Genomic DNA, 27,994 nt, shown 5'->3' on the forward strand with positions numbered 1-27,994 from the left:
GGACAGTCGAGCTAAGAAAAGGATGCTGGTGTTGCTACGGAGCTGAGTGGCCCTTCAAGATGAGGTTTTATTTTGACATCCTCTTTCTTGGTTGGTATTCTATACAGAATGGTAACAGGAGCAGAAGTATGCAGTGGCAGGGTGGGAAGATCAGGGATCCAGCGTTTTCCCAAGATGATGATATCCTTCCACTAATGGAAACTTCTCCTTTCCAGGAGGGTGGCTGAGTGGACAGAGGTATGCGTCTGGAGGTGAGTAGCAGTAGACAAAAAAATGGGACTATTTGGGCTGACTGGGGGGCATAAGGAGAGCTAAATCTCATGTCTCTCCACAACCCAGGTATCTTCCTTACTAGTGCTCTTTAGTACCACTGAGGCAATGCTTGTGCACAGTCAGATGGACGTGGAATGAAAATTGTTGCTCTACGTGTGACTAAATAGTTCTCACAATCCATCAACCAATCATCTTTATTACGGTCAAAGACCAGCACAATAGATCTCTCTATTCCTCGTACATATGGAAATGGAAGCCAGTTACTTCCTCTTTGGCTGAAATTCAGGAGAAGTTTTCCATAGATGGTATCTGACCCCAGTAAAAATATCACATACTGTATCAAAAAGGATTGCTCTTCACTTTGCTGGAGTGGTCGTGGGAAGAAGGGAACCTATTTTCATCTTAGATGGATCTGTCCTAGGGCCTCACCCTTTTGGATAGAGGTATTCATGGATATGAGTAGGATTACAAACCAGAAAATAGGCTTATTCCCCCAGCTGGTGCAAGGAAATGTATTTTCTGGGGTAAATAAAGATGTAACATCAAAACAATTAATTGTGTTTATGGTAACTGTTGTTGGATTAGCTACTGTATAGCTAAACACTGGAACAATCAAACAATGCTAGTTATTATTCAGTCCTGTTCAAACCAAACTATAAATAATGCTTTTCATGTTACTTGGTCAGATTTTATTCTTTACACTAATCGGGAAAATTGTGGTTGTTTTTCTACTTCAGAGTTTGGATGGATTGGTGAATCGGGCTTTGTTGTATTATGTTTTGCTGTTTGTGTTTGGATCAATGTTGTTTAGCATTGTTAGTTAGTTAGTTAGTTTTTAGCATTGTAAATTTGTTTTAATCAAGTGATAATCTTTTGAGGGGAAGATGGATGTGGAATGAAAATGGTGGCTCTACATTTGATTAAATTTATCTCACTATTCCTCAAAAATCGTACTATGCAATGTCCATTCCACTGGACAATTGCTTAAGTATGTTTACTCAGAAGTAAGTCCAATTTGATTCAATGTGACTCACTCCCGAGAAAGTCTGTTTAAGACTGCAGCCTCAAATTGGCAAAGATTTTCCTGTTTTATGTTTTAAAATGCCTCATCCTTTTCTTGACTACTGGCCTGTATTATTAGCCATCTGTTAATAAATTAGCCTAACCATCCTAACCTAGATCAGGAGATGAAATGACTCATCAAAAGACTACTAGTGTGAGAATCAGGAGTCACTTTAGCTACACAAAATTGGGAGATTTCCTGAAATTTGCTCTGCACTGGTTCTGGTCATGATTGAATTTGGTTCATTCTGTTAATGTTTTTTTAAAAAACACATTTGAACTGTCCTGAAAAATGTAATTAAAACTAAATAGAATTTAATTTCTATTTGGGCACTTGCACATTACTGAAAAAAACAAAATGGGATAATTTTTAAAAGGCAAAGTATTATATACGGCGAGGGAACTATGTGGCAGGACATAGTGAGTCACTATGAAATGCAGGGCAAGCAGTGCAGAAAGGCAGAAATAAACAACATAATAAACTGTCTCACAGACCAATTCTCCTCACATCAGCAGTGTTGTGCAGGTCCTTAGAATCTGAAATTGATTTCAAAGTCAGGAAAAAATCTCAACAAAGCAAGTGTTAACATAGGAGAACCGCACAGAAAAAAAATGGAATGATGAAAGAAATGATGTCAGTTCCAGAGGAAAAAGTTATTGTAGAATGAACCTAAATCCGCATTTCTAACACAAAGGAATATAGAAAATTGGGGCGGGGTGGGGGAACCATACAAATCACAGCAATAAAATGTGAAAAAGCATATGTATGATTTGTAAATCAGCAAGTGGGCAATAGTATACGACTGATAATCTACAAATATAATAATTGGGTCAAAAAGCTAGGAACGTGCATCCTTTGATTAACTTCAAATGATCTTGTAGATAATTGAATTACAGAAATGTATCTGTATCCAAAAATGAACATGAGTCCCATAAACAATGCTTCAAAGATGCACTCTGAGTAGATAGTCAGTTGTCCTTTGGCACATGTCTTATTGATGGAATAACATGTAGTTCAGCATGGCAATGGTACTTTGCCCCCCAAACCCCAGTCCCAAGGAATACGCAGATGCAATAGGCGTGGGGGAAAGGGCCAAATTTTACTGACTTGGTACAATCAGCGAACTGTGTGAAACAGACTCCACCCCCCTGTGGTCCTAACTAGGCCAGTTTTGGACATTGCTGTCCTTGCCTGTGCCCCCAAATGGGCAACACACCTTGACTCAGGATAGAAGTGGGATAAGCTTGCTTCATCCCCCTCATTGTCAACCCGTCAGGGTCAGGGCAACTCCTAGAGCTTCACACACCCCAAGCCATGCAGACTTTAAGATGTATGAAGCCCAGAAGCAGGTTTCCTGGCAAAACTAAGTCCCTGAGCCACCTAGCCTCTAGGGACCGATTGACCAAACCACCTTTTTCCAAACTGCCCAAGGGTGCTCACTGATCTCAAACCCATGTACACCTCCTCCCAGCCTGCAATGTACCTGCCACAAAGGGAGGTCAGCCTAGCTTGGCCTTCCTACCCCACCACCTTCCAGGATTGCAGCAAGCCCACTCCGCAGGTTCGCCAGGTACAAATTGTACCCTGCCGTGGACAAATGCACTCCGTTGGGACAAAAATGTTGAGGCAACGAGTGCACTATACTCGGCTGCGGGATGTAAGTGCCCCCCCCGCCCCCGGGCCATGGCACACCTGCTCATGGCTGCATTCACCTTCTTTTGACACCCGCAGGGTTCAGGGTCCAACTCCAAACCCTATGCTGAAGGCAGTCTGCCCATACAATGTACACCCCGGGGTTCCACTGGTGAATGGTAGTGAAGTCGGAGGTGGCTTGTTGAATCTGGGAGATCCCAGTTCGCTCCCCCAGATCATTCTCACCCAAATGAATCACTAAAACCTCTGGAGGTGGCCTGCTAGCTAGTGGTGTGCATTGGTCCGGATCCGAAGTGAGCGATCACCACACCCATCAGCACCCAACTTGGTTTGGGGAGGCGTGCCAGCATGTGATGGCTTGGAATGAGGGGGATGCTGTGCTGCTTCCAAGCCTGTGGGCAGAGCTAGCTAGCAGTAGAGGTGTCCACGGACTGGTCCGGAGGCCATTTTGGAGGCCTCCAAACCGGTCCGGATCCGGACCGGTCCGGCGGGTGGTGGTGGCTACCTTTAAGGGTGGGGGGTAGAACTTACCCCTCCCGCCGCTCTTCCCCCTCCGGCGCTGCTTTTAGAATCCACGTTTTCGGGGTGGCCGCGTTCTTCCCTGCTGCCCCGGCGCGCGCGCTGCGATGCACGCATGCGTTTTGGCTTCTACACTACTTCCGGGCAACGACGGGGGCCGGGGCGGCAGGGAAGAACGCTGCCGCCCCGAAAACATGGATTCTAAAAGCAGCGCCGGAGGGGGAAGAGCGGCGGGAGAGGTAAGTTCTACCCCCCCGCCCTTAAAGGTAGCCACCCCCCCCCCGCCGGACCGGTCCAGATCCGGACTGGTTTGGAGGCCTCCAAAATGGCCTCCGGACCGGTCCGTGCACACCTCTACTGCTAGCTAGCTCTGTCCACAGGTTTGGAAACAGCTGGCCACACAGCATCCCCCTCATTCCAAGCCATCACATGCTGGCACGCCTCCCCAAACCAAGTTGGGTGCTGATGGGTGTGGTGATCGCTCACTTGTGGGGCCAGAAGACCAGTGAATGGCCACAGATTAACACATGCACAGGAGCTGTTGCTCCCCCAGCACCTGCCAAGAAATAACAGTGCACAATGATTAGCAAATATAACGCAGAAAAACCTTGGACTTCCAACGGCCAGTGAGCTTAATCTCACCATCTTCTAAGCCCAGCTGGTGGGAGGTGGTGGCAGCACCAATCCGGAAGGAGTACAGGCTAAACAGGTGAGCCGGTTCACCCAGGGCAAGGAGCGCTTTCCACAGAACAGCCCAGAATTGGTATTGTGTCAGGGGCAGGCCATCAGAGTGTACGAAAAGGCGGCCCCTGCACCAGGCATAGCACGTCCCTCCCTGTGGGAGCCAGCTCAACAGACTGACCCTTGCCTTTCTGGTCAGTCTTAGACCAGTGCAGGAACAGCTGCACACCAGGTCCCTGAAAGGATAAATATGCAAATTGCAAGCATCAGTCCCTCGGGGCCCGACAGCTACGTGGGAGGACCTCACTAGGCCAAAAGACTCCAAAGAAGACTGTAGTGACAGCTGCCCGATAAAGCGTCACCTCCCAAGGGGAGCTGCAAAGGGGCTGGAGCTTATCGAGAAGGGCTGTGACCAGCTCTATAGTTATAGGCCGCCTCTGTTCTCGGACCCTTAGATCCTCCCTAGTCCAACCCTCCAACATGCACCTCACTCTAACATCACCTGTGGTGTCACACACACCTGTCACCTGCACCTCAAATGACAGCATGGCCAGATGACCTGCCAAGGTGGAGACTGCCCACCCAGCGACATGTGGGTGTACCAGGTATTGCATGAAGTGATCGAGTGGGATCGGCCAGCTTTCCAGCAAGCCCTCGCACTGCCAGAATGCATGGAAGGCGGCTACCTTACAGGAGTAGCTAGCCCTCATGCTGGGGGCCAGAGACGCATTAATGGCCTGCCAGGCTTCTAGTCTCCAAGCCTCCACAGAGCCTCCAGCATCACCTCGAGGTCCAAATTGGCTTTTGGGGCTAACTCCCTGAAGGTATGTTCGGGTGCAATCACCCTGCACGTGAAGTTAAGGTGGCCGATCACCACCTGCAGTTCCTTAAGGGTGGCCTTTCTCACCGATAGTAACAACTCAAGCAACCCCCTCAGCACTTCGAGCTTATCCCGCGGGAGACGACTGAACCCTGTCACCGTGTCTAGCTCAATGCCTAGAAATGACAGTCATGTGGTGGGCCTTTTGGTCTTTCCTTTGGCCAGGAGCACACTCAAATCCTTACACAGCCTGACAAAAATGTCGGACAGATGGTGACAGACCCCTGACCCAGAAAACAGGAAATCATCAAAAAAATGCGCTGTGGACATAAAGCCTGCCCTCTGCCTCAATGCCCATTCCAGAAATGTGCTGTAAGTGTCTGGCCTGGTTCTTCAGAATGTTTAATTGATTTTATTCTGTTTTATAGTTTTGATTTTAATTGTTAACTGGTATTAATTGTTTTCATTCTGTTGTAAACTGCCCTGAGCCATTTTTGGAAGGGTGTTATATAAATTGAATGAATGAATAACAAATAAAATAAAATAGTGATGGATGCATGGAACAATAAAAATCCCTAGTGATAGTGCTGCCAAAGCATGTACTAAGTATCATGGAGCATTTGAAGCTTCATTTGTTGGCTAACTTTTAAATCAGCATCTGAAGTTTCACCATGAACTCTTGTCTTGAAAAGAGAGAAGAGCTTCACAATTTTCAAAAACCATCAAGCTGGTTTTTGGGTAACCAAAATGGTAAACCACCCTGAGCCATTTTTGGAAAGGCCGTATAGAAATCCTAATAATAATAATAACAACAACAACAACAACAACAACTAGCTGACCCCTCACAGAGCATCTGTGCAGTTGTGTACTGAGCCTGTGACATCCCCCCGCAGCTCGCTCGCTCGCTCTCCCCCACGCAGCTCGCTTGTCCTCCCCCCACAACTCACCCTCCCCCCCACAGCTCACTCACTCCCCTCCCCCACAGCTTGCTCACTCACCCTCCCCCCGCAGCTTGCTCGATCGCTCTTCCCCCCGCAGCTCCCTTGCTCTCCCCCCACAGCTCGCTCATCCTCCCCCTGCAGCTCGCTTGCTCGCTCTCCCCCCGCAGCTTGTTCGCTCGCTCTCCCCCCTGCAGCTCTCCCCATTGGGCTGGCCAGGGCCAGGCCATCCCACCACCGCCTCCCACCTTCTCCTCCCGGCTGGTAGGGCTTTGCCCGCCGTCTGCCCACCTCCTCACCACCGCCATCATTTCTCCCCACCACCGCCTCCTCTTTCTGGCCAGTGGGGCTTCGCCTGCTGTCCACCCACCTCTTTTGGCTGGAGGGGATTTGCCTGCCAGCCCTCCACCTCTGCATCCTGACTGCAGCCATTCTTTCTCTCTGCTTCAGTGCTGGAACTCTTGCACGCTCTAGAGCATCTGGCATTAGTACTTGATTGCTCCCCTCACCTCAGAGATCTTCCCACCCTCACCTGGTCTGCACTCCTGCTCGTCCTCCATCCCATTGCTTCCATCCTCCTCAGCCTTCTTGGTCATGGCTGCAGGGTTGCTGCCGCCTATTGTCCAAGTTACAGCCTCCTATCCCCAGAGACCTCCCCACCCTCACCTGCTCCCTGCTCCTCCCTTCAGGAGCAGCAGCAGTGGTTGACCGGGTAGTTCCTCGCTGCCGCCACCACCATGGCCGCTCATTCCCCTCAGGCCGCTGACAGGCCCAGGCCCATCTCTTTCCTGCCTGCCTCCCTCTGACAATGGCCTCGGTAGCCCCAAACAGCAGCAGTGTTTGCCTGGACCCTTCCTTGCTGCCACTGCCACCATGGCCACTCATTCCCTTCAAGCTGCTGACAGGCTCAGGCCCATCCCTTGCCCTTCCTTCTGTCTCTCTTCCCCATCCCTTCTTTTTCTCTCTCTTTCTCCTCCACTCGCTCTTCTCCACTCTTTCTTCCCCCTCCCTTCATGTTTTTTCTCCCTCCCTCCCTGAGTTAAAAGATTTTGTTCATTTACACAATGGCATCCTCCTTCTCCTGAAGGGGCTCTTTCCTCCCTCACGACCTGTTTTTTTGCAGATCCCTGCCTGCTATCCTTTTATATCCAGAACATCTTCCAACCAGTAACAGCTGCATTCCCACTGACCTTAACCATCACAGGCCCCTCCTTCTTATCTGCATAGGGGATCCCCACTGCCCAATCACCATGGTGCTTCTGCTCTCACAGGCTCCTTCTCCCTATCTGCATATGGAATCCCCACTGCCCAATCAGGTGCTTCCGCTTGCACTCTACATATGGAATCCCCACTGCCCAATCAGGTGCTTCTGCTTACAAACTCAGCCAATCGCCTCTTTCCCACCACGTCGCCATGCATGGCCCGTCTTGCTCCTTCTTCCTGTCTGCATATGGAATCCCCAATGCCCAATCAGGTGCTTCTGCTTGCAAACTCAGCCAATCGCCTCCTTCCTACCACATCGCCACGCATGGCCCGTCTTGGAGAAATAATAATATAGATGATGATGATGATGATGATGATGATGATAGAGGCACACAGCAGGCCAGACCATTGTTTCCTAAATGCTGGCAACCATGGGCGTACCAAGGTTGGAGTGGGTCTGGAGACAAGATTTTAAAATGGGCCCCTTGCCTTGCTGCTTTCCTCTCCTTCTCCTGGCCCCATGTCTCTGCTGCAGAAGAACATTAAGTACACATGTAATATAGTGCAGCAGGTTAACAGAGGACAGGAGACTACAGTTCCAAGGTGTAAACAACAGCAGAACCAAATAATAAAACAATATCAAGTGTGTGAAATACAAGGGGGCAATTCATGCTTGCTACCACAAGACCAGCTCTGCTCCCCTTCTGTGGGTTCCAAAGGAAGCTTCTGTTCCAAGCTTAACAATTTTTGTCAGGGCTGTAGCATGGCGGGATTTTTTTTTTTTAACCCCAGTATTTTTTCATTTGTCCATTTAAAATGAACAGTAATATGAACAATGCATCACACTAAAAATATACAAACAAAATTCAGTGTTATTAATATCAAAAAGGGCATGTAAAATATCCACATCTTTTTTAACTGAAACATTTCGCATCATATCATCTTTAACTGCTCTGATTCCCCTCCCTGACCTCTTTGCTGTTTCTTCTCCAAAAATCATCCTCTGCCAAGATGTCCATCCCCATCCCCTTAATTAAGGGCAAATTCCCCCAGCACCCTCCTCTTGCAAATGAGTATTTAGCACAAAAGACTCCGTCTCCAGAACTGCTCATCTCTCAGTGGCAACATCTCTTCCTCTGCTCTCACAGCCTCACTCACTATTCTCTAAGGGAGTAGGGAGGGAGAAACACACAGAGAGACAACAAAGTCTCTGATATGGGCAGCTCTGCTGTGCTTCCACACTCACCCACCTGGCATGGGCACCTCTTCCCTTCCTGCCTTCCCTTCCCTCCTCCTCCTCGGATGGCCCTGTCTGTGGAGAAGGGCAAGGACTGTCCTTAGGGGCCCCTCAGAGGCTGTGGGCCAGGAGACATTTGTCTCCCTTTGTCTTGTTGATGGTACGCCCCTGCTGGCAACCCTATGTTTCTGTCACAGACGCTGCATCACTCATGCTAATCTCTCTAGTTCCTTTAGACAAGAAGCCCAGCACATGAATCAGCTCAGGCCTTGTTCGGATTCTGCTTGTCAGGCAGGCAGCATCCTACCTCTCAAAAGCCACTGGCAGCCCAGGAACTCAATCCAGCTCCTACTGGACTCCCTTCTAGCCCCCAGCACAGCAGCTAATTACCAGCAGCCACCTTCTCCCATGTGAGCAGAAACAGAGAAAATGACTCCATAACTCCCAGCTGTGAAAAGCAAACGAGGCTTCAAGAGAGTTTATCATGTGGCCCCTTATCATGTAGTTTAGCAGCTCACCCATAGCCACAGACATAAAGCAAGAACCTCGATAGACACCCAGATTCACATTCTTGCTATTCACGCTGGGGACAGAGACCGGGGACTCAAAGTGCTGTTTGCCTCCCTCTAAACTCACTGAATCCATGGATGAAGCCAATGCTGCTGCGTGCTGCCCTTTCAGCTCTTGTTCCATTGAAAATATGACCTGTGTCAAAATGCAAACATGCAAAGTGATTAATATGTGCTCTGTTCGTTAAGGTCAAAAATCACTACCCTATGGGTATTTGCTCTCTGATCCATTACAAACCTCATTCTAGTGTGTTCATTGAGAACAAACAAATGTCTCCTATTATATAGAATCAGGCTCCAGCTTCCAAATCTCACTCTTGTTTTCTCTCTCATCCAGATGAAAGTTTCCTCAAGCCTTCCATCTCAGTGCACCCTAATAATGTGGTTGCCCTGGGGGGAAATGTCAGAATCCACTGTGAGAGAAGATACGAGTACCCACAAATCGAGTTCCATCTTGAACAAGTTAGACAAGGACAACTCTATCTTTATGCCTCCAAGTTGGTAAAATCATATGAAGCTGAATTTCCCATTTTAAAGGCCAAGAGATCAGATGGAGGGATCTACATGTGTGTGTATCACAAAGAAAGAGATCCACACAATGTGTCACCTCGTAGTGATCCTGCATATATCAATGTAACAGGTAAGGCTCTGGCTGAATCTTTATAAATTATTTTCACAAATAAACTAAGATGAGTTTTGCATTTTTTGCTTCTGTCAATCATGTGAACTAGTTGCATTGGCTATAAATTTTTTTTATTTTTTTATAAAAGGTTTTCCTGTCAGTTTATTTCATACAAGTATCATTAACAATGCTCCCAAGAGATGACACTAAAGAATAGGATTTAACAGGATATATGGAGTGTAAACTTTCCTAGATGACATCATTGCATTTTTTTTCTTCCTCCAGATCCCAGCCTCAACAAACCCTCCATCAAGATGAAACCCAGAACGCTGCTTGCCCTAGGCATGAATGTCACTATTGAGTGTCAAGGGCCAGAGGCTGATCTAATCTATTCCCTGCACAAATCCCAGAACTTGGCAGCAACACAAGTGGTAGAGACAGCTGGACACCCAGCCCGTTTCCCTTTGCCCTTGCTGAGGCTGGAGGATGCAGGGAGCTACACCTGCCAATATGCTCACAGAGAGCAGCCATTTGTCTGGTCAGAGGCAAGTGACCCTGCAGAGCTGATATTGAAAGGTAAGGCGCCACATCTGGCAGACCCTCCCAGGTCATTACGCCAACCTGAGCAGTAGCATGGAGTCTGAACCTGAGGAAGAGAGAGCAGTCATCCTGCACCATAGACCCAAACCCTGACACCAGGCTGGAGCCTGAACCTGCCATCTGGGACAACTGGAAAATGGAAACCTGGAAACAGACCACCTAAGAGCTGGCTCGCATTGGGAATGTGTCTCCCAGTGAACCAGTATCTTCTGATCAAAAAACCTCTTGCTCTCCCAAGTCCCACAACATCTCTGACAACAGCTAGGATGGACTTGAATTTCCAGAGGACAAATGCTAGACTTCATGGCAGAGGACTTCAGTTTTAAATCTCTCTCCTCTCCCAGCAGGGAGGCAGAGCCTTAAAGCGGTAGCCTAAACATGGAAGCATTCAAGACCTCATGCCAGCTCCACTTCTGGCCCATCCACTTTGCAGACTAGGCAGTTTCTATGCAGACTAGGCAGGAAGGGGCACTGGCAGCCTGGGTCACGTGCCCCTGCCCTAGTGAGCAGAAAAGGTCCATTGGGGCATGGGATGGGCCCCTGCCTGCCTCCCTGCCACTGACTATTGCAGCAACAAGGAGAGAGCAAGCCAATTCAGCAAGGGTGGAGGGCACCACCAGGGGGTGGCAACCTGTGGGTGCACTGTTGCACCTTGCCTTCTGCACCTGCATGGGCACCTTCTGTTCCCGCAGTTAGGAGCCTCCTGTCATCTGAGCAAGCAGGCGGGAAAGCAAGCAAGTGGATGCTCCCCATCCCCTGTTGCCTATCCTATCACCCACTTACTCCCCTCGCTGCTCTGCTGCTTCCGCCTGCCAGAGTGCATTACAGTGGCATTGCTTTGTCATGTGACAGCAATGGCATTATAATGCACTCTGGCAGGCCAGCTGCCCAGAAGCAGCAAGTAATGGAAGGAGCAGTGGGTGGAGGCCACAAGCAACAAGGATGATGGGTGGGTGGGCGGATGATGACAGGGACTGCCCACCCACCCACTTGGATAATGGGAGGTGCCCACCTGCAAGAGTGAAATGGGAGGGGGCAGATGCCAAAGCCAGGCTTTGTCTGGGGTACCAGAAATCCTTGGGCCGACCTTGCCCCCCTCTGCCCCCTAATGGAATAAGCCATTCACTGCATGCTCTCCAGCCCTCACTGCAACTCTGACCATCAACTATAGAAAACACTAGTGACCATGGCATCTCCTATAGGCTTTAGGACCATCTTCTAAGGTTTTAGCATCTTAGGATCTCTCCAAACTGGGTGAGTGGGCGACAAAGTGACAAATGCAGTTCAGTGTTGGCAAGTGTAAAGTGATGCACATTGGGACGAAGAACCCCAACTTCAAGTATACGCTGATGGGATCTGAGCTGTCGGTGACTGACCAGGAGAGGGATCTTGGGGTCGTGGTGGACAGCTCGTTGGAAGTGTTAACTCAATGTGCAGCAGCTGTGAAAAAGGCCAGTTCCATGCTAGGGATCATTAGGAAGGGGATTGAAAATAAAACTGCTAATATTATAATGCCCTTATACAAAACTATGGTGTGGCCACATCTGGAGTACTGCATACAGTTCTGGTCACCACATCTAAAAAAGGACATTGTAGAACTGGAAAAGGTGCAGAAGAGGGCAACCAAGATGATCAAGGGCCTAGAGCACCTTTCTTATGAGGCTAGACTACAACACCTGGGGCTATTTAGTTTAGAAAAAAGACGACAGCGGGGAGACATGATAGAGGTCTATAAAATCATGCATGGTGTGAAGAAAGTGGATAGAGAGAAATTCTTCTCTCTCTCCCATAACACTAGAACCAGGGGTCATCCCATGAAATTGATTGCCAGGAAATCTAGGACCAACAAATGGAAGTACTTTTTCACACAACGCATAATCAACTTGTGGAATTCTCTGCCACGAGATGTGGTGACAGACAACAACCTGGATGGCTTTAAGAGGGGTTTGGATAACTTCATGGAGGAGAGGCTACTAGTCGGAGGGCTGTAGGCCACCTCCAGCCTTGGGGGCGGGATGCCTCTGGGTACCAGTTGCGGGGGAGTAACAGCAGGAGAGAGGGCATGCCTTCAACTCCTGCCTGTGTCTTCCAGTAGCATCTGGTGGGCCACTGTGTGAAATGGGATGCTGGACTAGATGGGCCTTGGGCCTGATGCAGCAGGGCTGTTCTTATGTTCTTCTCTTCTAAGTTTATAGTCCCCAATAGCAAATCAGTGACAGAGGAGCTTCAGATAAGCTTTCTCTCTGAGCTTGGGACAAGGTCTGGATAGTTCTGCCATTCAGCATTTACTACAGTGCACCATATAACCACCTTTCTATTGATAAGGATGATGAAAGGTGCTAGAAAATGGCCCCCTCCCAATTGTTGAATCGATCTGCAAGCTAATGATATAAAAACAAACTAGGGATGTGCAAACAGGTCCGGCGGTTCGAAGGTCCGGAGGTTCGGTCCAGAGGTTTGGGGGTTCGGGATCAAACCAACCCCTGCCCATGTTTCCATCCGGACCGGAACCAAACCTCCAAACACATTTGTGAATTAATTTAAAAAATTTTTTAAAAATGAATTTAAAGTACCTTTAGCCCCTTCGGGGGACTTCCTGTATGCCGCGCAGTGGGGGCGGGTACTCTAGGCACCCATCTCTGTGTCCATTGGAGCCAAACACAATCTGAGTGAACACACCATCTCAGAGCTCAGGTTAAGATTGCATTTCCACCTTTAACCCCAGCTAAAAGGCAAGTTACAAAGCTGGGCTAGGCAGCGCTGCCCCACTGGATCAGACCCAACCCTGGCCCACTCCATTGAAGTCAATGGGACCCTCTTATTGCAGAAGTCAAGAGCAGTTTTCTTGTCAGCCTTCTGACAATGGGGGATGGGTAGTGGGACTCTATCAAGTAGAGAAGTGTGAGGTAATTCTGTTTTGATGAAAAGTTTTGGCCATCTGCATTTGGTTTTGATTTCATAACAGAACACAACATATGTTCCATGCACATCCCTAGTATAGAACACACACACACACACACACACACACACACACACACACACCGTACAGAGACCATTTAAGAAGAAACTGAATTCCATGCCCAGAGGCGTATCTAGGGAAAATAGCGCCTAAGGCAAGCATTGAAATTGCGCCCCCTGTCCAAACATCTGACACCCATCCTTCAGATAACTTTACCATAATATCAGCGGAAAAATACAAGTCTGAAGGTCACGTACAAGTCACATATCTGAATATGTGTACAGTGACTCATATTATATTTAAAAAATATATTACCTGTAGCCCCTTTGGGGGGCTTCCTAAAGGCTGGGGGGGGGTCTGCAAAGGTTCCCCCTCCCCCCTGCTGGCCTCTAGGCCCTCACAGGGACCATTTAAGCATGTGCAATGGCCATTTTTAAAATATATATATATATTTTTTAAATGGCAGCTTAAAACAAAATGGCCACCACGTATGCTCAAATGGCCTCTGTGAGGCCTGGTATGGCCTAGGGCCTCACAGAGGCCATTTGAGCATGCGCGGTGGCCATTTTGTTTTTGGCAGCCTTTAAAAAAATTAATTTTAAGAAATGGCGCCCCCTTCAAGTGGCGCCTGGGGCACGTGCCCTTCCTGCCCTACCCTAGATACGCCCCTGCCCATGCCTAATACCAGTTTCTGTGCTTCCATTATAATATTACAAGAATACACCCAGTCTGGATATAGCCAGTATTAGAATCAAATGTATATACTGTCTGATATGTATCCCTAGGTGGTGCACACAATCTAAAACACGACAAATATAAAACAGAGTTAAAACAAAACAATTTCACAGAATAAAAAATTAAAACAATCTCATGGGATTAAAAACAAACATATTTCCCTGAGACCTATTTAATGTGCAAATATATGTTAAAAACAGGTGTTCAAGATAGCAGATGTTTTGATGTAAAACATCAGCCTCAGTGCTATACAAAAAGTGTCTGAGTTGTGCTCTGAAATACAACTCAATGTCATGATTCAGCAAAATGGCTAACAGCAATCAGCCAATCCCGTTACAGTGTCAATCCCATTACAAACCCCCAGTGTCTCATACTCAGAGGGAGAGAATAAAATTCCCAACCTCACATAACATGAAAAGAAAGTAACAATGGAAGGGATAAAATAAAACAACATAAAATGAAGTTCATATCCACACTCAATATTTAACCAATGATTTTTATTGTTTCCCTCATTTCTTCTTTGACTATGAAGTTGGGTGCAGCTGTTCTATATACATGGCTCCCCTGATTTTCTGTTTCCTCATATCTGCTTCCACAGCCAAGGTGAATATCTTCGTATTCACTACTCTGCCTTGATGCTGTTCTTTAACATGCACTGCCCACAGTTGTGTTCTGTTTTTGTGCTGTATGTCTGCCTCATTTATTTATTTATCCAATTTCTATACCATCCTTCCAAAAATAGCTCAGGGTGGTTTACATTAAATCTTTTTTACTTATATCTTTTTATCAGTAGCCGACCTATTTCCCCAATATAATATTGCATGCACTCCAAGCACACCATTTTATATATCACCCCTTCCCCCCGACACCTCCCCTTCTTATTCTCACAAATTTGGCAATCCTCTCTTTCACATTTATTGTCATACAGTCTTGATTTTACTAAGTGCTGTCTCAAGTTCATTGAGGCTGTACAGATAACATTTGCTTCCAGACCTTGTTCCTTTAGAATCATCTGTGCCTCCCAAGTAGGGATGTGTGAATCAATTCAGGTACAAATTGATTTGTACCCAAATCTAGCTGATTTGGGTGATTTGGAGACAGAACAAATCATCCCCGTGGTAGATTAGCTAGATTCAGGTCCAAGTTGAATCGCACCAGATTTGATTTGAATCGATTCAAGATTGAACTCCTCCTATGAATTTCCCCAGATTCCCAGCTTTCATTTAAAAATAAAAAGTTAAGCTCTAGCCCATGTAGAAGTGGAGTTGTGGAGCAAAATGTGTGGTCACTATTTTTCAATTGTTTGGATTCTTTGGTGTATAGTAACTTTTCCTCAATGAATCCCTATGAGGATTCATTACACACCTTCATTTCTTCTATTCATTTTGGCTGTCTTTGGACAGTGCCAACTGTCAACTGCCATGTGCCAACTACACCCCCCTCCAACCCACAAGGCAGTGGGGTACTACTCAGTTCATATTCTAGGATTTTTTTTCAAGTGTTTAGACTCTTTGGTGTCTAATAACCTCTTCTCATAATGAATCCCTATGAGGATTCATTACATACTGAAGAGTCTAAACACTTCAAAAAAAAAAAAAAAAAAAAACCACCCTAAAATATAAACTGAATACCCAGTAGTTTTGCGGGTTGGGGGGTAGTTGGCACATGGGATGCCACTAATTCCCCACCTGCAAAGCAGTGGGGTCAAAATGAACAGAAGGTGTGTAATGAAGACACCAAAGAATCTAAACAGTTCAAAATTTCTTTAAAAATAAAATGAGTACCCCACTGCCTTGCAGGTGGGTGGCGGGTGGGTGTAGTTAGCACATGGCAGTTGACACTTGGCACTGTCCAATGACAGTCAAAATGAACAGAATAAATGAAGATGTGCAATGAATCTTCATAGTGACTGCACATTTTGCTCCATAACTCCACTTCTACAAGGGCTAGAGCTTAGTTTTTTTTAAAACAAAATTGAAGCTGAGAATCCATGTTAGGGTTAGGATAGGGCAACTTCAAATCCCCTTTATTTCCTATGGTGGAAATATACAAAATCAGTAAAAACTAAAAAAAAAAAAATCATTAAAAACCAATCAAGTGCTCCACTGCCTTGAAATTTGGGTGGTAGGTGGCACCCATGGGGACCTACCCACCACCCAAATTTGGTGCCCTGGCACTTTTATAAGTCATCCAGATCTATCAGAATCCAAATCTGAATCAAATCAAATCCAAATCCAATCTGGGGTGATTTGGAGGAACAGATTTGGACAAAAAACAAATCAGGGGTGATTTGATTCAGGCACAAATCAAATTGAAAAAATTGATCCATGCACATCCCTACTCCCAAGTAAACCTTTCCATCACATATGGGATTTTAAGTACTGAGTACCCGTCTCTAAATTTGGTTCTCCTATGTTCTTTGATTGGGAATTCTTAACCATTAATTTCCCCTATTTCCTCTGCTTTCCTCCTAGATAATTCAACATGATCTTTGGATGATACTCCACAGCTCTCTGTATCATGCTTTTCAATGTCTACACTTTCATCCCCTGCGGATGAGCTGATCTGTTGTTCATTATTATTTTCTTTTTAGTTGGTTTTCTGTACCACCTTGTCTCAACTCCCCCCCCCTCTTAAATTTAATTTCCATGTCCAAGAAAGGTAACCGCCCTTGGGCATCAGGATTTTCCCCTGGTTAATGTAACACTTCCCATTTCATTCAGATCCCTAAACTCCTGCTCCATATTATCTTTAGATATAGTTATAATTATTATATCATCAATGTGCCTCTTGTATAATATAATATCTTGACTGATACATCTCCTCTCAATAGAAAACATGTAACTTATGATCAGGAGTGGGCCAAATGATTTCCCATGGCTAAGCCACATTTCTGCTCATAATATTCCCCACTAAACCTAAACACTCTACATTGTAGACAGACTTCTATAAAACCTTCAATATCTTAAATGGTGAAGCCATAACACTCAATTTCTTGCTTGTTTTCCCACAATAGTTGTATTAAACTTTTCTTCACTCCCTCATTATCTTGTGTATAATGCTTGCATATCAAAACTTTCCATATATTATTCACCATCACTATTGTCCATAATTTGTCATGCTTCCAACATCTGTTTTGTATTACATAAGTGAGAAAGGACATATTTTAACAAAGGTGACAAAATTGTTGCAATTAACTAGCTTAGGTGATCAGCTGGACCATCACATCCAGATATAATTGGTCTAACTTTAATTTCAGTTAAAAGCCTGATAAAACAGGTGTGTCTTCAGGGTTTTCCTAAAGGCAAAGAGATAAGGAGATGCTCTTATTTTGACAGGGAGCATATTCCAAAGCCCTGGGGCAGCCATAGAGAAGGCCCAGTCCCGAGTTGCCATCAAACAAGTCGGTGGCATCTGTAACCAGGGCTGGCTACTGGGAATGTTGCTTTGGTCAAAGTCAGCAAGACATGTAAATGTTAAATATCACTCAGCATGACTCCATGGGCTCCTCATGTCTTTCCTGTTCCTAGATCCCAACCTTTCTAAACCTACCATTGAAGTGATTCCTAAGGGACAATATGATCCAGGTGTGAATGTCACTGTCAAGTGCCAGGGGCCATACAAGGGCCTGAATTTCTCCCTCTACAAATCCAAGGATCGGATAGCATATCTGAGGGCAGAACCAGAGAAAAATACAGCTGAGTTCCATTTAAATGGAGTGAGTCTGGACAATGAAGGGAATTACACCTGTCATTACCCCCACTCAGCATATGCCTTTGTCTTGTCAAAGCCAAGCAATCCTGTAGAGATCATTGTGAGAGGTGAGGAGCCTTCATCTATGAATGCGGTGGTGGAGGGAAGGGTTTATTTTGAACAAGAGAGATGAGTGAACAAGGGAAATTCCTTTCTTGTGTCAGTGCCAAGTGATCCTGCACAGATCATTATGAGAGGTGAGCAAAAACTGGACATGCTGGGACAGTCATATGTGTTGGGGTTTTTTCCTTCCATGTCTGCCTTTTCAACTATAAATGGGATAGTGGTGGGAAGGGTCTATTTTGAACCTGGAAAAGAGGATGGGAGAAGGGAACATTTCACCATCTGATTGTTTTCAAGTCTCTCTCTGGAACATTAGAGGCTGAAATCTTGCTTTTATAAGAAAAGGAAGTTGATACTGTGAATATGAAGAATTCTGTATCTGTTAGTTTCTCTGCTTATGTAATGTCATCATAGGTTGAAGGAATGTGCACAACCCTGGAGACAGATGATATATAGCAAACATAACCCTGGTCAATGTGTGCCCTAAATCTATTGATCTCCAATTGTGTTGCACTGCATTAATCTTTATAGCAAAGAACTAGGGAATGCATGTAGAGAAACTTCTAATATATAATGGAAGGAAAAGATGTGTGTAAATGAATGTCTCAAACAGGACAGATGAAAGAATGATGAAGAGGTAGTTTGTAGAGTATGTAGAATATGCTGAAAGGGCAGGTGGACCCAGCCATATACAACACATACAATGTAATCCTTACCAGCTCAGCAAAGAGCCACCTTTCACAGTGCTCTTATTTTTTAGTATCGGAATAGTAGCTGTCCCTATTCAGTCCAATAAGGATGTGCAAATTGATTCAAATTAAATTGATTTGACTCGAATCTGAGTGATTTGAATTTGAATTGAGTTTGAATTGCTCAAAAGGGCAATTCAATTCAAAATCAAAATGGATTTTCAAAATTTGATTCCAATTTGATTCAAGAGCTGTTTGACACCTTTTTTAAACCATTCAGGCCCCTGAAGGTGCCAAAACAGAGTCAAGAAAATCTAGATTAGATTTGAATAGAAGTTTTGGACTGAATTTGAATCTGATTCAAAATGTGTTTTCAGAATTCAATTCAGATTCAAAATGAATTGAAAAATTCATTTCATGCACACAGCTCTACAATCCAGCATAGAGTATCTCCCAGGGACTATTGCTGATGTCTCCCCTGTGTTTCCTTTTATATTTTGAGCCCCTTTGGGCAGGGAACCACCTTCTCATTTCTTGACCTATCTACTGTGTAAACCTGTTTGTGAACTTTTTTGGGGTGTGTGTGTCAAAAATTGTATTTAAATATTCCATACAAATTCAGCAATGTGGGAGCTTCCCATGGTGCAAACCCACACCACTAGGGGTTTTCTAGTTCCACCCATGTGGTTGCTTCATTCACAGTTACAGAGTTTTCCCACCTCTTCTCTTTCTATCATTAAGATTTTTTAAAAATTATCTATAACAATAACAGAAAAAATTACAAAAATAAAGGAGCAGAAATGACTTAAATTAAAACAAAACCTTAAAAAATAAATAATAATAATGTCCTCCCTTTGGTTAATATATCAGCAAGAAAGAGACTTCTAATAATTAAGTTATGTCCCTATATTTATAGGGTCAAGCCTTTGTAGAATTACTGAAAATCAAATTTTCAGTTTTTAATCAGATAAGTAAGAAGAGAAGGAACTAGACTGAAGATGACAAAAGGGAAACAAGAGATTGGAAGAAAGGGATGTGGGTTATTTTTAAAATGTTGATGTTATAAGGCATCTAATACAGGACCGGGTCACAGCAGTTGCTGTTTTGGATCAATATTAATTGCTCCAAAATTAGGACTGGAGTGGAAGTACCCAACCCCAGCAATTTGCCGGAATTCTTGCATTATTGCTGGGGCTGTTGTGGGCCAGTGGTCAGAATCAGTGAAGCTTTTGTAGGGAAGGAGGGTTGATGAAACTGCAGGAAAATTTGAGGGTTTTCGCTTATAAAGAGCAGAAGTGGAGACAGTCCCCTAGTTTTCTTTAATATAAAAAAATATCTCTAGGGAAGTGGGAAGCAGCAGCAGACATAACACTCAGCTCACCATTTGCACAATTTTTCTTCCTGGGATATATCAGGGAAGGACGTGTCATATGAAATGTGCTGCTGCCTGCCTCCTCAGAGAGCTTGTTACACTCAAGAAAGCAAGAGGAGCACCACTGCTTTTGGTTGGTTCCTCTGCCCCCTCAAACTTCACCAGCAAATCTGAGGAGGGCCATCCCTGCCAAAATTACCCACCACTACTGGACTTCCACTGTTGATAAAAATAGTAGTGGAAGTAGGGAGCAATTTTGATAGAGCACTAATTGAAATCAAAGCATTCCAGAAAGGTATGCCATATGCCATTCAGTTTATCCAAGAGAGGTGTGTGTGTGTGTGTGAGTGTGTGTGTGTGAGAGAGAGAGGGGGGGCGGGGGGAGAGATTGATTTGTGTCGCGATGCCATCTAGGAGTTTACACTTGGATTAACTGAAGGATCATTACTTCTAGTATTAGGGCATTGTTGGTGGGTAGTTAGAAAAGCATTAGAGGCATTTTAACTCAACATGTTCATCATTTTCAGGTTCACAACCAAATTCAGACAGACCCAAGACAATCCTTCTGGCAAGCTGTGTTGGAGGCCTTCTCCTTCTAGTTCTTTTGCTGTTGGTTGCCTTCATATTGTACAGAAAGAAGAGAAAAGGCAAGTGGGACTATGTGAGGGTTTCCTTTAACCTTTAAGGTTAAAGCATGCATCACAGCATTTAGGTGGTAAAGTCCTCACATGGGGGCTGTACCATCTCAATTTTCACAGCTAAGGTGTTTAAAAAGCCTCCAGGTAAAAGGTGTTCCCATGTCAAAAAATATCAGTGAGAGAAGGTTCTTTAAAAATGAAGCAAGGTTCTACTTGTTATGTTTGCATAACATAACAAAGGTAATGTCTGGTGAAGTCTTAAAACCTGAGGGAATGTTGAACAAGTTTCTAGTGGTCAAGGAGTGGCATTTTCATAGGTTCTAGGCTCTTTCAATAGCTAGCTCAACAAGAAATATGAAATTGAGGTGCCAGTACATAGATGATCCATTTGCAGGTAACCGTCCTACCCAACTTCTGAAGGTGGCAGATTGAGAGATCATTCAGGAGATAATTGTAATCATAGAGCAGCTTCATATGGTTGAAGCTGCTCATCTCCCCATCTCTTACAACTTTTAAAAGGGCAGTCAAGATGCATTTGTTCACCCAGGCTTTTAATTAGACACTGTTTTAATTGTGTTTTAATAGTTTTAACTTTTTAATTTTAACTGTTGAAATGTTTTAATCTTTTATTGGCTGTTTTTATAGTTTTATAAACCACCCAGAGAACTTGCATTTTGGGTGGTATAGAAATGTATTAAATAAATAAACAAACAAACAAAAAACCAAACAAATAAATAATGGAGAAAACAGTCCTTTAGAAATCCAGGACCCAGACCATTTAGGGCTTTATAGATCCACATACAGCACCTTCAATTGCACTGAGAAACAAAGTGGTAATGAAATTGTGATCTTTCCATACTGGAGAAATGTGATCACTACATCAATCTCCAGTTAATAGTCTGGCTACCTTATTTTGAACTTGTGGAAATTTCTGAATGAAGGATTTGGTTTGCCTTGGTGGAGAATGCTTGCAGTGCAGAATAACACATAGTCCAACATAATCAGATATTATGCAAGAATCAAAGGTCAAGCCAAAGGTCTTCGAATTTGGGATCCATGGGAACAAGGTCTTCAGTTCTAATCTGAAACAGATTGGATGAAAAATCTCATAGAGTATTTCTGATTTATAGGCTCCACTGCCAATGAAAGAAGCCAACCACTGCCAGTTAATGAAACCAATACGGTAAGAGGATTACCTGTGAACAAACATACTTATCGTAACTAACTAGCCTGCCAGTGATTACATCTTTAGATACTAAGCATGCTACCTAGGGGGGGAAACCAACATGTCAGTGGGTCAGCATCAGCCCATTCATCTTACTAGAGACAGCCATGAGGAAAGGCCAAGAGTGGAATGCCGTGTTAAATTGAAAGCCATCTTTATATTCCATCTAGTGTTAAATTGAAAGCCATTGAACATAGCACAGCACAAGTGCCTACACACTATTTTAAGTAGTTGCCCAACTTTGCTTCTGTGCCACACCAATGGGGCTGGCTTTCATATGTGCAGCTACTTCGGCAGGTGGGAAATGCCACTGTGGCTTTGCACGAAGCCAGACACCGATACAGGCTTAGCTCTATTCCTGCATCTCTATGGTGAAAATCCTGTGGCTGACATCCAGAGGGCAGTAGTTCAAGGATGCTGTGCTAGTGAGTGCCACAAAGTCAGAAGCTTGCATTCCAGGATAGTGTTGAGGTGATGCAACAGGGTGCATTGGTGGTGCACCTCCTTTTGTGAAACCTCTTCCTCAGACTGTTAGTTACAGAGAATGACACAAAGCTATCTGCTCACCCTGTTGTATGAGCACAACACTTGCAGAAGCAGATAGAATGTACAAGAGACTGAGCAGCTTTGAGCACCTGCTCAGCTCTGTGACCTTTTTGTGTAGCGGCATCTTTGTTTGTTGGACCAGTGTAGTGTTAGTCTGGATATTGACTTATGTGTATAGTATTGGCAATTAGAGTAGAAACCAGTTCAATCTAATGCCTTCCATTGTTTAGTTGTCACTACATGACAAATGTGACATAGCAGCCAGTCTCCAATCTACCATGGTTAGGCAAGGTGATTGAGAGGGTGGTGGCCAACCAGCTCCAGGCAGTTTTGGAGGAAACTGGTTATCTAGACCCATTTCAAACTGGCTTTTGAGCTGGCTATGGGGTTGAGACAGCCTTGGTTGGCCTGATGGATGGCCTCTGCCAGGGAATTGACAGAGGGAGTGTAACTCTGCTGGTTCTTTTGGATCTCTCGGTAGTGTTCAATACGATTGACCATGGTATCCTTCTGGATTGCCTGGGTGAGTTGGGGATAGGGAGCACTGCTTTGCAGTGGTTTTGCTCCTGTCTCTTGGGCAGATTCCAGAAGGTGGAGCTTGGTGAGAGTTGCTCCTCAAAACAGGAGCTATTATATGGGGTCCCTCGGAGCTCCATTCTGTCACCAATGCTTTTTAATATCTACAGGAAACCGCTGGGTGAGATCATCAGGAGGTTTGGTGCTGGGTATTGTCAGTATGCTGATGACACCCAAATCTACTTCTCCTTTTAATCTTCATCATCAGGAAATGGCATTCATTCCTTAAACACCTGCTTACAGGCAGTAATGGGTTAGATGAGGTATAACAAATTGAAACAGAATCCAAGCAAGATGGACATGCTCATTGTAGGGATTCAGAATCTGAGGGATGAGTTAGATCTTCCTGTGGGAAGATTCCAGGGTTACACTCTCCCAGAAGGAACAGGTATGCAGCTTGGGAGTACTCCTGGTGTCAGGTGCCTGTCTGTCCAGCATCCAAGTAAAGGTCCTTGTCAGGGCCGCTGGAAGTTCCCCAGCATCCTCTTCCATCTGTCTTCCCGACATTTTCATTGAGGTCTCAGGCAGGGTCGCAGGCAGCTCCTCGTAGTCCTCCCTGGTCTGCAAAGAAAACACAAGAGAACACTTAACTAGAAGTATCAGGTTCAAACTGCCTCCCCAACAACCTGGGCTGCTCACCAGATTTCCACAGGCCCAGAGCCCAACAAGGTGCAAGGCCTCCTTCAAGGAAGGATAGCAGTCTGGGAACAAGGGTTGATCAGGAACAGCCAGAAACTCCAAAGCCAACCCGAAGCTGGAACCCCTCAGAGTCAAAGGCTGGGGCTGAAGCAAGCTCTAGGAACAACACATTGCTTCCAGCAGCCTGTTCACTGCCTGCTGGCCTTGATTTATAGTGCTTGGCTAATTGGGTTCCTCCTCCAATCAGCTGCCAAGGATTCAGGGTTTATCTTGCCTATTAAGCAACCATTTACTCAATCTGAGTGTTTCCAGCTGCTGCTGTTGACGCTCCCATCTCCGTTGTTGGGGTGTTATTGCTTGTACATTTTCCGGCTCCGGGTTTGGCTCTTCACCCCGCCCCTTCTCCTGTCCAGCTTCGTCCAGACCTGTCTCAGACAGTTTTTGCGGTCCAACAGCCAAGCTCTTTTCTCCAGGTACTGCAGCTGCTGGAGGGCTGGTATCTCAGGTGGAGTCTATGGCCAGGAGTTCTTTCTACCAGCTTCGGCTGATTCGACAGCTGCATCCATTCCTTGATTAGGACTATCTCAAAACAGTGGTGCATTAGCTAGTAACCTCCAGGATCGACTATTACAATGTGTTCTACAAGGAACTGCCTTTGTACATAGTTCGGAAACTTCAGTTAGTTCAAAATGCGGCAGCCAGAATGGTCTCTGGGATAACCAGTTGCACTGGCTGCCGATATGTTTCCGGGCAAAATACAAAGAGCTGGTTATTATATTTAAAGCCCTGAACGGTTTAGGTCCAGGTTACCTTAGAGAGCACCTTCTTCTGCATGATCCCCACCGCATGTTAAGGTCATCTGAGGAGGTTAGTCTCCCGTTACCACTGGTTCGTCTGGTGGAGACTCAGAGGCAGGCCTTCTCTGTAGCTGCTCCTAGAATGTGGAATGCACTCCCAGCAGAAATCCATAGCTTGAGTTCATTGTTGGCCTTCAGGAGAGTCCTTAAAACCTATCTGTTTAGCCTGGCCTTCCAGGGTTTATATACTGTTTTAAATGTTTTAATTGTTAATGGGTTTATACCATTTTAAAATTGTTTTGTAATGATGGCTTTTAAAGGACTGATTCATGGGTTTTATTTTTGTTGCTTTGTACCACCCAGAGCCATTTGGATGGGGCAGTGTATGTAGATAGATAGATAGATAGATAGATAGATAGATAGAATAAAATAAAATAAAATAAAATAAAATAAGTGGTGCCTGATCCTGCTAAGCAGCTTTGCTTAGCAGCTACTTTGAATGAGGGTGAGGCTGGAGGGACAAGTGCTGTGCTTCATGTTGACCATCCCAGACATCACTCACTCCTCTTGTGAAGCTGCCATTCAGATTTCTTCTAATTTCTCTAGAATATTTCCATTTGCTTTATTTTAACTTCTTGGGAGGAAGGGGCAGCAGGATTGCACCCTAAACCTCTCTCTTTCCCCTGCTCTAGTTCCTGGAAGCTGATGCTGAAGAAGACCCCAATGCAGTCTCCTATGCTGAACTGAACCACCACCCATTGAAAAACAAGCAGCCACCCAATCCTGACGGAGTCTCAGAGTCTTGTGTCTATGCCTCAGTGGCAAAAAATGGAACCAGGAAAGGCCAATAGGCAGGATTCTTTGGGATGTGCTTTCTCCTGGAGGCTTGGCATATCCCTGAGCTCCGTAGACACACTTCTTAAGACTGGTTCTTACATGCAAGCCTCATTTATTTTCTCTGCAATCACAAGCATGGGAATTTAACCACATGGAAAATATATTTGGATCAACTAGATGGCTACACATACATGGCCAAATCACAGCAATCTCTGTGGCTACAGAAAACCTATCCATATAAGCCGTTAACGTATGACTAAAAGAAGTCGTTATTGTGACTATTCTTATATTTACAGTGGTTACTGCATCCCATAGCTAAAAGAACTCTATTTACCCTTGCCTTTATTCCAGACACACATAAGATATGGTTTAGGTTGGATGATTTAGCCCTCTTCAGGCATTACAAATCACCCCGCTGTGGCCATGTACAGTGGGGCAAAGGGAAAGAAAGTCCTTCCCCCTGTGGAATCACTCCCCCCTGACTCTTCAGACAAGCCCCATTGTAATTGTGAGTGGCAGGGCGCACGAATGAGTGATGCGACAGGGGTGGGACTTCCTCTCCCTTCACCCTGCTGTACACAGCTACAGCAGGGCAAATTTATAACTATAAATTTATAACTATAACATCTGAAGAGGGCTTTTTTTTAATGTCAACTCTAGACTGCATCTAACCTAGAAAAGTATAGAAATCAGACTGGTTATTTTCCAAGTCCCTTTTGCTTGGCAGTCTTCATCCAAATCAATACAAGTCCAGGACGAGATGAAACGCCTCTTCATTGAAAAATGATATTGCCGTACATGGAGTAAGGAGATTGGAAAGTAGCCAAGTGGTAGATCACGTCTGCTTTGCATGCAGAAGGCCTCAGGTTCAATACCTGGCATCTCAAGGTAGAGTTAGGAAAGACTGCTGGCTGAAGCCCTGGAAAGCCACAGCTGGAGTAAATAATGGAACTTAGATGGGCCAATGGTCTGACTCATACTGAATTAGGGCAGTGGGATCCCAGAGGTTGGAAAAATGTCTGTAAAGTGGTCCTAGAAATGTGTGTGTGTGGGGGGAGGTTGCCTACCATGTTCCACTGGTCCCCAGCAGTCCAGCAATGCCACCCAAGAGTCCAGCAATGCCCCCCAAGAGTCTCAAGTGTCATTTTGGGTGCAAAATCACGGAGTTTTTATTATTATCTTTTTTTAAAAGGCACAAAATGGCAGCTAGAAATGACCTCCGAGGTAATTTCCTGCCACCCCCAATCCACAGATACGTGAATTTTAACCCTCCCCACTTTCCCCCCATGTATACTGACGTTGGATGTCAATTACCTGGCTGCAGATATGCAAAACCACCAATGCTGGATCAGGGGCGTAGCAAGGTTGGCGTGGGCCCTGGGACAAGATTTCAAAATGGGCCCCTTGCTGCCTTCCTCTCCTTCTCCTGATCCCATGTCCTAAGCATGTAGTAGTAGTAGCAGTAGTAACAGTAATAATAAACTCAGAAGCAAATTCAAATAGCCCTTTTTACACCAATGACAGCAGAAAAAAGCAGTCCCGTTTGATCTTCTACTACTACAACAAATATGTATATAATATGGTGGTTTTTCCCCAACAAAAGTTTCCAAAGCGGTTTACATAGAATAACACGAAAGAAAGAAAGATGGATCCTTGTCCCCAAAGGGCAGAGATCTTTCTTTCTCTTTCTTTCTTTCTTTCTTTCTTTCTTTCTTTCTTTCTTTCTTTCTTTCTTTCTTCTTATTTTTCTAGATCTCTTCTATGAACTACATTTAGTGTATGTCTATCCACTACAGAAGGAAAAGCCACTAACAGGGCAGCAGAATTTAATATATGGAGCTACCCCAATTTTTTAACATTTAAAAACAAGTCAGCATTTAAAGGGCTTTTAAAATGGAGTTTCCTGTGATGGAGCAAGTGTATATAAATAAGACTTTTGGTGGAGAAAGGAGAAATGCTTAATTTCATTTTAGCCATTTGTGAAGACACTTTCAATAAGTTGGGTATTTTAGTCCATTACAAGCTTATTAAAAAGACAATATATGAACTACTGTTACACGCACAAAGCTAAATAAAATATTTATTATGAGAGACATATTGTGAAATAACCATTTTCTCATATATTTGGCTATTTAAGCCATTCTGAGAACTTTGTTACTAAAAAAGCAGCACACAGTATAAATATTCTTAAGAGCATTCCCCCACCCCCTGCCTCTTATTTTTTTAAAACGTTAAAAACCTTTACTGACTAAATTCCTCACAAGAAGGTATATTGTTGGGCTGTGGGGAGGATTTTTATTACACATTTGTAATGCAGAGAGAGAGAGACAAAGACAGAGTTTCAAACCAGGGAAGGATGTGGGGGGAGAACAAATACAAGCAGACTGGCTTGTCAAATGCAAGCATACACACAGTGGCTTAATGAAGGGCAACAATAAAACAAAACAGATATGGGATGAGGAATGGAGATTTTTGTTTTACTGTGCTTGAGAGATGAAGTTCACAGTCCCTCCACTTTCCAACTGCTGGGCTGCACTGAGGCTCCCTCCTTGCCTCCTGTGATTTGCTGAGAGCTGCTAGGGAGAGGGACGGAACTCCTAGGGTTAACCCTTTGCTAGTGCTGATGATTTCGCCACTGCTGCTACCACCAAATCCAAGCTCCCAACCAGTGAGTGCTAAGTTTGCAGGGCGACTCATGGGCAAGAGGGGCTGACCTTGGGGGCCTGTCTGACCCTGTGGGCCCAGGTGCAACTGCCCTCCCTTGTCCAATGGACCCTACGCCCATGGATCCACAAGTAACAAAGTCTTCCTGTATATAAAACAGAAAATATATAAAAACAAGAAGTGAAAGATTGTGCTAACAGAAGTTTTTCTCTCTAGAATGTATAATGTTTTCTGTGAAGCTATAAATGAATGTCAAACACAGATGGGAGAGGGTTTTTCAATAAAATGTTTTGGAGAAGCACTTGAGAGTTATATGTAATTTG

At 44.8% G+C, this 27,994-nt stretch overlaps 1 protein-coding gene across 1 annotated transcript; it reads left to right on the forward strand.

The window, feature by feature from the left end:
- Window positions 1-22: 22 nt before the first annotated feature.
- On the forward strand, window positions 23-27,972 carry LOC128331885 (immunoglobulin superfamily member 1-like). Its single transcript, XM_053265873.1, has 8 exons — window positions 23-90; window positions 216-251; window positions 9,294-9,596; window positions 9,864-10,154; window positions 17,403-17,693; window positions 20,277-20,396; window positions 21,518-21,570; window positions 24,863-27,972. Exons 1-8 carry the CDS (start codon window positions 60-62, stop codon window positions 25,019-25,021), a joined length of 1,284 nt encoding a protein of 427 aa, XP_053121848.1. The 5' UTR covers window positions 23-59; the 3' UTR covers window positions 25,022-27,972.
- The last annotated feature ends 22 nt before the right edge of the window (window positions 27,973-27,994 follow it).

This window comes from Hemicordylus capensis, chromosome 6, assembly GCF_027244095.1.
Source record: "Hemicordylus capensis ecotype Gifberg chromosome 6, rHemCap1.1.pri, whole genome shotgun sequence".
In the NCBI taxonomy this organism is placed as follows: Eukaryota; Metazoa; Chordata; class Lepidosauria; order Squamata; family Cordylidae; genus Hemicordylus; species Hemicordylus capensis.

What these genes read in the sequence shown, in the direction of transcription:
- LOC128331885 (XM_053265873.1), top strand. Translation starts at nt 60, where the DNA reads ATGAGGTTTTATTTTGACATCCTCTTTCTTG. An exon ending in TTTTGACATCCTCTTTCTTG is followed by an intron (nt 91 to 215) that starts GTTGGTATTCTA and finishes TCTCCTTTCCAG; the next exon opens with GAGGGTGGCTGAGTGGACAG. An exon ending in GTACAGAAAGAAGAGAAAAG is followed by an intron (nt 20,397 to 21,517) that starts GCAAGTGGGACT and finishes TCTGATTTATAG; the next exon opens with GCTCCACTGCCAATGAAAGA.